This window comes from Vigna radiata, chromosome 10 (genome assembly GCF_000741045.1).
Source record: "Vigna radiata var. radiata cultivar VC1973A chromosome 10, Vradiata_ver6, whole genome shotgun sequence".
NCBI classification, from domain to species: Eukaryota; Viridiplantae; Streptophyta; class Magnoliopsida; order Fabales; family Fabaceae; genus Vigna; species Vigna radiata.
The window spans coordinates 3,381,918-3,390,070 of NC_028360.1; the positions used below are offsets into that span (position 1 = coordinate 3,381,918).

General features: G+C 33.3%; 1 protein-coding gene across 1 annotated transcript; it reads right to left on the reverse strand.

Moving 5' to 3' along the window:
- Positions 1-2,823: 2,823 nt before the first annotated feature.
- Positions 2,824-7,186, reverse strand: LOC106774564 (PP2A regulatory subunit TAP46). The gene is made up of 9 exons (XM_014661596.2): positions 6,943-7,186; positions 6,743-6,865; positions 5,329-5,415; positions 5,093-5,197; positions 4,844-5,005; positions 4,419-4,454; positions 4,263-4,334; positions 3,603-3,880; positions 2,824-3,322 (listed from the first exon to the last, which is right to left on the reverse strand). Exons 1-9 carry the CDS (start codon positions 7,021-7,023, stop codon positions 3,070-3,072), a joined length of 1,197 nt encoding a protein of 398 aa, XP_014517082.1. The 5' UTR covers positions 7,024-7,186; the 3' UTR covers positions 2,824-3,069.
- Positions 7,187-8,153: the final 967 nt, after the last annotated feature.

An 8,153-nucleotide genomic window follows, 5' to 3' on the forward strand; every position in this document is an offset into this window, starting at 1 on the left:
CTCACTAATAATTTTAACAAAAACATATACCAGTACAAAAATCATATTTTATGACGTACAAAAACGAACTATGACGTACATAGTTTTGTACGTTACAATAGGTCTACATATTTTATGACGTAGCAAAAATTTACGTTATCTGAACATATTATGACACTGTTTCTAAAATCAGTCCATTTTTTTATATGAATATTGGAGAAAATTGTTTCGAATTGATATTGAGTAAAATTATCTATGTTCACATTCACTAGAGTTATTTCTTTTAGAAACATAATATGTTCAGATAACATAAATTTTTGCTACGTCATGTACACCTATTATAACGTACAAAATTATGTACGTCATAGTTCGTTTTTGTACGTCATAAAATATGATTTTTGTACTAGATTGAAAGAAGGATTAAGAGATTAGCCAATCGTAGACACACCTTATTCCTTGCATTAGGAGGTTTGGGTTCCTTTTGGTTGATATTTGGTTTAAATACTTGGAAACCTAAATATCATTATTAGGTTATACAATGTATTTCTGGCTTTATATACAATTTTTCTGAATTTTTAGAATGTCTTATTTTCCTATGTAAATATTCGTAGATAATTCTCATTTTTCTTGTAGTGATAATTTGTGAAAATGTATTAAACATGACAACAAACATTGGATATTTGTGTATGCTAATGCAAATAATCAAAATGATCAAAAGCAAGATTTAAATCTTTTTTTCTCATTAAACAACCTACATAGGTTGAGTTATATGAATCATTAACAATTAATATTTAGTCCCGTAAATCATTTACATATTAAGTTTACATAATTTTTCGAGCTAATACGCATGAAAATAAACGCAAAAGTTATGAGATTACATTAACTAATATACCCTAAGAATAACTACACATTAAATACATTAAAATATGTCATTATAAGATCTAAATTCAAAACATGACAGAATGAGAGTAAAAGGACATGTGATTGGATGATGTTAGCAAACACCAATTTGAGTTATAGGATACAACAATGGGTTAAAAACATTATTCCACGCAACACAACCAATAAAAATGAGCATCAAAAGAGAAATATACAACATAACAGAACATCTCTAGCAGAGTATTGTACAATAAGAAAACATAATTACATCACAAAAAAAAAACATAGAACTTGTACGCTTCAAACCTCAGAAGAAAACGTACAACAACATCAACAAACTACAAAAGGAACAGAAAATAGGTCTTACAATAAATACAAATACAATTCAACCAATGAAGATATTATCAAAATAATTACTAAAATTTATAAATCAATATTAAACAATTTATGTTGTCATGTTAAAAACCTAAATAGAAAACTAGATGAAAATTAGATTGTCAGGTAAGTAATAATTCAAAATTATAATTATAAGAATAAATAAAATATGTATAATAAAATATTATATCTCTTTATACATTTGTATACATAATCCAATTTTTAATTTATAGATAATGTATAAATAATAATTGTATGCATCACAAAAAAAATGTCAACCCGCTTATAGATCAATTACAACAGAAAAGATACATATGGTGACATGATCTTTAATAATGAGTATTCAAGATTCAGTTTATAAAGTTAACTGAATTACAAATGCAAAAGTTCAGTTCCTGTAAACCGAACTAAAAAATGGTATAACTTAGTTTTTAGTACAAGTAGTTTAGTTTTTATAGTATAAAAAAAGTATAGATAAACTAAAGTTCAGTACAGTTACATTAACTATGCCCAGCCCTACCAATTGATACGGTTGTTTTTCTTATGGTACAAATATATAAATGAGCATTGCATCATTAGCGAGAAAGGGAAGAAACCCAGTAACATTCCTAGGGAGAGGAGAGATTATTACAAAGTGTTTTTCTCTTTTATGTTTTTCTTAATGTAAGGAGACATTTTGTTTAGAGATGAATTCAGCACAAGGTAAAAGGTTCAGTTCTCGACAAACTTAGATTAAGGTTGTTTCAAAGATTAAAATATGATTGGTGGAACAAGAAAAAACTACACACATAGGCTTAATAGTATGTTAATCATTTGTACTTAACTTATCTAAATATAAATTTATTTTATATAAATTGTTGTTTAAATAATAATTTTATGATGAATCTCGCGAAAGGTCCAGGTACTCTCGCAATTTTCTATGGTCATAAGCTAAAATTTCTTTTTCTAACTTTTTGTATAACTAACGAAACAAATAAATATATGTTAGAAGACTACAAAATGAAAAATAAAGAATAAAAAATGGGTTACCTATAAAAGTAGTTTAGTCACTACCTATCAACTCAAATAAATGATGATGCATAACAAAATACATAAATCTTTGTGCACGCTTGTAGTGGAATGATTGAACAGAAGTATTGAAGAAAAAACTTGAAAATACAATATTGAAGAAAAAACTTGAAAATACAATATTCTATTATCACGTAGAGATGCGCACACATTTACTGCACACATATGTAGACCAATTGGTAGCATTAATAATTTCATTGTCATCTCACAAGTTTTCAGTGAAATGAGATCTAATTTTGGACAACGGAAGTCTAAAAGGTGAAATTTGAGATGTCACTACAATTAACAGATGAAGATTATTCTCCAAAGGGTCTTGGTCTTCTGCAGCCACAATGCTGCAAAATATGAACCATGATGGCTGTTGCAATAGAAATTAACAAAGAGAGAGAGAGAATATGATCAATGGTTAATTCTTGTTGTTTAGCGAGAAAAGGATCTGTTTTCTGGATATAATGAAAAATTTATTCAGTAATTCAATAAGAAAGATAGTCATGGTTTGTTAAGAGCTTCGGTTGATATATATAACAATTAACAAGGCATACCTTTGGTGCAAATTACAAAACAAAAGTGAGCACGATAGAGTAATACCATAGTTGCAATCCTAGAATATGTAAGTATAATCAAATGAAATCATGGTACACGTAAAATCTTGACAAAATCTAATTACGAGTATATCAACAACAAGTTATGAGTATATCAACTAGATTACTTGATTTCGTCCAAAAACATTTATCCCAACCCCACTCTCGAGACAGGGAAGAACTCAGTTTACCCACAAGGGGTAAGTTTCTTATTTCCTGCACCTCGTGGATTATCATCCTTCCAGTCATCCCAAGCCCTTGCTTTCTCTTGTGCTGCATCGTCATCGTCATCTTCATCATCGTCTTCTCCAGGCTTTGACTTCCTATCATTGTGCCAAGATGAATTGGCTTCTTCCATGAGTTTGACATTTCTCTCTTGCCATTTATTCATTATTTCCATTTCTTTTAGTCCAGCCTCCTCAATGCTCATAGTTGGCATCCTTCCAAAAAAAATTTCAACTTAACATCTCAAAAAATATAACCAGACTGTAACTATCATTAGTTTAAACCTTGTTCCCATAGGATTTGTAAAACTCAACTAAGTTACTTCTCTCATCCATAGGCAATAGAACACTGAAAACTACAAGGAAATAAAAAATATTTCATCTCTTTTCAAGCATATGATCCGAGTCTGTTTAAAACACACTAATATTTCCCCATTCCGAAGCCTTTCATTAGCCAGGCAGCGAGCATTTTATTGATAAAGGGGATAATGTGTACCTATGACTAGGTTGGAAGACCTGAGCTGCCATTCTTTCTCTCTCTGTTGTTAAGCTTCCATTCAGAAGGCTGGCAGGTCCAAATATCAGTGGTTGGTGCTTGTGATCGTGTGCTTGTGAAGCCTTTGCTCTTCCTTCTAGCACATCTTGGGCAAAAGTGGCACATGTGATTGGTGGTGAGGGCTTAGTGTACCGTGCACGAACTGCAGCATCACGATGCCAAGCTTCTGCTTTCTTTGCACGTTCATCCAGAACATCCCTAGAGAACTCAGCCCCATCCTAAAACCATGGCAAAGTGACAAACAATAGTAAATAAAACCAAATCCAAGTCAGAAAAAATGTACAATTTTCTGTTCCAATTTAAAATATAATCTGTCTATTATATTTAACTGTATGTGCAACATTTGGCCTGAGTTCTAGAATTAGCTTGAGAAACATGCTATGATGTCTTAATAAAGTTAACGAGTATCAATTTCTGCTGCTTTATAACATGTCTTCAAGTTTTGATTAACACAACATTTCATAAAATAGTAAATATTTCACTGTGTAATAATATCAATGTAAAATGGTAGCAACAAGCCCACAGCTGACTAGGTAAAAACATCAGTACTTTAGAAGTATTTGACATCAGAAGTATTTGACACACCAAGCATTTTACTACCTTGGATTGTCTATCCTTCACAGCAGAAAGCATCTCTTCTTCTTTCTTCAACATATCCAGCAGATCTAGTGCCTGGGTTCAAATGGCACAAGATAAACATGAGAACAATGGAAATAGAAGTTTTAAACAGAAAGTGCTACATAAGTACAAACCAACCTTACAGATTGCCAAAGATATGGTGGTGGTCCAAGCCTGTAAAATAAATAAATGAATAAGCAGATATAACTCAAACTTCATAGAAATCACAATATTGCAATCACAAACACAAATTCTCAGGCATTTGAAACAGCTAAAATCCATTTCATAAATCATAAGCCAGAGTAAAGCACATGTAAAACCAATACAGGTCCCAGAAACCAATTTTTAAGAACTTATCCAAACCCTTTAAGCATACCAGTGAGTACTAAGTACATATGTTGTCCTGTCAGAGGTAAGCAGAATTTAAGCGTATATAGTGTGAAGCAGATGAATCACATCAAAACATATTTTCTGCTATACACGCAGTTAGCATATGCTCACAAAATAGTAGTAACAGAATACTAACAGTGTCACACAAAACAAATAGCAGATCAGACACAAACCTCTCTTTCTTCTTCACCATCATCATCCAATACTTCTTCCTCTCCTGCCTCAACAGGTGTGGATAGGGCAGCTGCTTTGGTAGAACGTCCCCGCCGTTCCTTTCGCTCTTTTATTTCTAACAATTTTGATTCTGCAGCTTTCTGACGCTTGAACCTAGCAATCTGCACAATGGGATACAAACTTACAGCGCCTGAATCTATATAAATCATGTTATATAACTTACATAAAAATATGTAGAAAAATAAGACCTTCCTAGCTCTCTGATCCACAACAGTTTTTGGTGCTCCTTCAATATAAGATTCTAACTCCTCTTTTGGGACCAGCTCCATTGCTTCACAAAATGAGATAAATTCCTACAACAAGGATGTCTTCACTAAGCTTTGATTGAAATGAATATTTCAAAATTTTAACCAGTAATGCTACGTATTATGTTGAATTGGCTGTTGGTGAAAGGCGTTTCCTTTCTATGGTCATCATCTCTCACCTTTAACTTTGCCTGGGAAGCCTTTAGAATCTGTAACCTGTCCTCCTGTGCTATTTTTTCCATCAACTCCGCAAGATAAAATGGAACCTGAGGAAATTATGATATGAAATTAATAAAATAGTAAAAGGCAATCCATTTCAACTGCTCAGTTATGTTTGACAATCAGTACTAATTAGAAGTTAAAACAAATGAAGTAAATATCCCATGGGCAGTGCATGTGTCCAGCCTTACCACATTCATACATACTCTTATACTCGATTGAACTAATCAGTTGAAGAAATGCATAGTGATGATAGATAACCACTAACCAATTTTCCAATTACTAATTGTTGCAAATTCCTTTTATGTAAAACACAGCAGGAAACAGAGTAAACAACCATTCCCATGATGAAACTTTTTCCATTAGAAAATCCACCACTAAATCTTTCTACAAGCTAAATAGATTTTGAGCAGAGTGCTTTTGCAGAAAAAAAAAAAGACATTTTCATTATCAAATGCACTTCATAAAAAGTAACTACATTTTATCAGAGAGTAAATACTGTCCTAAATTACTAAACTGACAGAATACCTAGCATGAAATCTACCTTCAAGAATATAATGTAATACCAATTCTAAACCATTCAAACAAGAACTTTAAACAGAGGCACAACAAAAAATAGTTATAACTTTCAATGATGGTAATGAAAGAAACTTCACTAATCATTTTCCTCCATTTTGGATATGTTGTTAACAGATTCCAGTACGAATCAGTTGTAGTTAAAAACATAAATTCTCGTTTAACATGTTTTGAGATCAGTAGAGTACGATGCTTCACAATGAAGTATAATGCGTTAGAAAGTACTGTCTGCACTGTTTGGCCACTGCAAATCAATATTTTATGATGGAGTGGGTATAGATTTTAAAATGTCAAGGTAGACCTCATGCAGAAAGATAGGGGAAAACAAAAAGTATAATAGTTTATTACGTTATGAGAAATTATTACATAGCATGCTCAGTGGCTTGTATTTCACTCTAAAAGCATTATATAGTTAATCAAACTCAACCCACATGTTTTGATGGATTGTTTAACCACACTCGATGTACTTAATTTCTACGACTCTAGGAGTTTGAAAAACTGAATATGATTCGGGCTGTCCAAGAAAATCCATTCTATTTTATAAGCCAAAATACTCCTAAAGAGACGGCTCTTTGGCTAAGAAGCAAAAACAACTCCAAACCACTACAGCCTGCTTTACTCTTCCAAACACGACCTAGATAGTTCATGCTGCCACTGATTTTCCTTGAATATATTAAACAATCGCTTGAATTAAAACTTCACATACCTAAACTAAAACATATAAAAGGAGAAGAAGAATCAAGGGAAGGAAGCAACCATTAAAATTAGGTTTGGGAGAGAATAATGAGAAGTACGAACCAGAATGTACTTCAGATTGGCGGTGCTGATATCCTCTTTGGTCTCGTTGGAAGAGAACAAACCTAGATTATTCACCATGTCCTCGCATCTATGCAGGGCCTGGCACCCCTTCTTCACAACCTCCTGAACCCCAAAAACGAAGCATGTCGATTAAAGAACCAAAATCAGAAACAGAACAAAGGGGCATGCAAATAGCGTACCTGGTCGACGGCGGACTCGGTGGCGTCGGCGTGGATCTTGCGCGCTAGCTCGAAGAGCGCCGGCAACGGCAAGTCCTCCATTCTGCGGCAGGATTTTGATTCCCTCCGATGGTTGTTTGTGTTATTTGCAAATCTGAAACAGAGTTTACGGAGAAAAATAGAAGTAGGGAGAAATATCGAGAACGCGAGAAAGAAAAAATGGAACTTTCTCTCTGTTGTATTGTATGTGCAAGGGTACACGATACATACACTACACATGCATCCTAGAGTAAAACCTCGTCATTTCAAACACGACTTGGATATTTTGACACTATTGTTTTGACACACTTTTAACATTTTCACGTGTTAGCATATGATTGGAGTTTATTTTTTAAAAAATAAAATAAAATGTGACATCATTTATGAAGAATGGTTTCGAATTTTTATATTCGAGTTTTGTCCTTGTCCAGATTGATCCGAATATGACATTATTTTTCTTTTCTGTTTCATCACATTTCGAATTCTCCCTCTTCCAGTTTTTCCATTTTCAACTTCTCTGTCTTCCAGTTTCTCCATTTTCGACTTCTCTGTCTTCTAGTTTCTCCATTTTCAACTTCTCTGTCTTCCAGTTTCTCCATTCTGATAGCTTTGTGGGTGGCGCTGTCATTGCATGGTTTGATTGTCGGTGTGTTCGTTGTGTTCTTTTTGAGAAATGGCGAGTTCTTCGAGCAAGGTAAGCGCTTTCATCCTTGGTGGGTTTTGGTGTTTAGTGTTTGGTAATTGGAGTTTGGGTTTTGTGTGTTTTTTTCATTTAGGGTTTTAAAGTTTTGGTTTTTTGAATTTGTGTGCAGTTGACAGTTCGTCACTCAGTTTCAACAAAGTACACATGTAGTTTGAACAAACTATTGAGAAAGGAGCACCGGTCAGTGATTGCGGGCACTCCTTTTCGGTGGTTTTTATATTTGACTAATAATGTTAAAGTTGGTAGGAAAATCTTGAGTGAGTTAGTGTTTAAATGGGTGGATTCAAGTAGTGGTTTTATAATTACAAAGAAACTTGTGCCTATGAATGAGAAAGAATTTTGTTTATGGTTGGTGTTGAGTTTAGATGGGAAACAGATTGATTTAAAGGGAGAAATGGGAAGAAGTAGATGTGTGAAATACATTGGCAATAGAACAAGAGATTTGAATTTGGTATACAAATGTATGATGAAGAAAGTAAAAACCATTCCT

Excerpts from the sequence above, each read along its gene's own strand:
- LOC106774564 (XM_014661596.2), bottom strand. The coding sequence starts at position 7,023 with ATGGAGGACTTGCCGTTGCCGGCGCTCTTCGAGCTAGCGCGCAAGATC. Across the intron at positions 5,198-5,328 it reads CTTCCCAGGCAAAGTTAAAG|GAATTTATCTCATTTTGTGA; the intron begins GTGAGAGATGAT and ends TCCTTGTTGTAG. Across the intron at positions 4,335-4,418 it reads TATCTTTGGCAATCTGTAAG|GCACTAGATCTGCTGGATAT; the intron begins GTTGGTTTGTAC and ends ATTTGAACCCAG.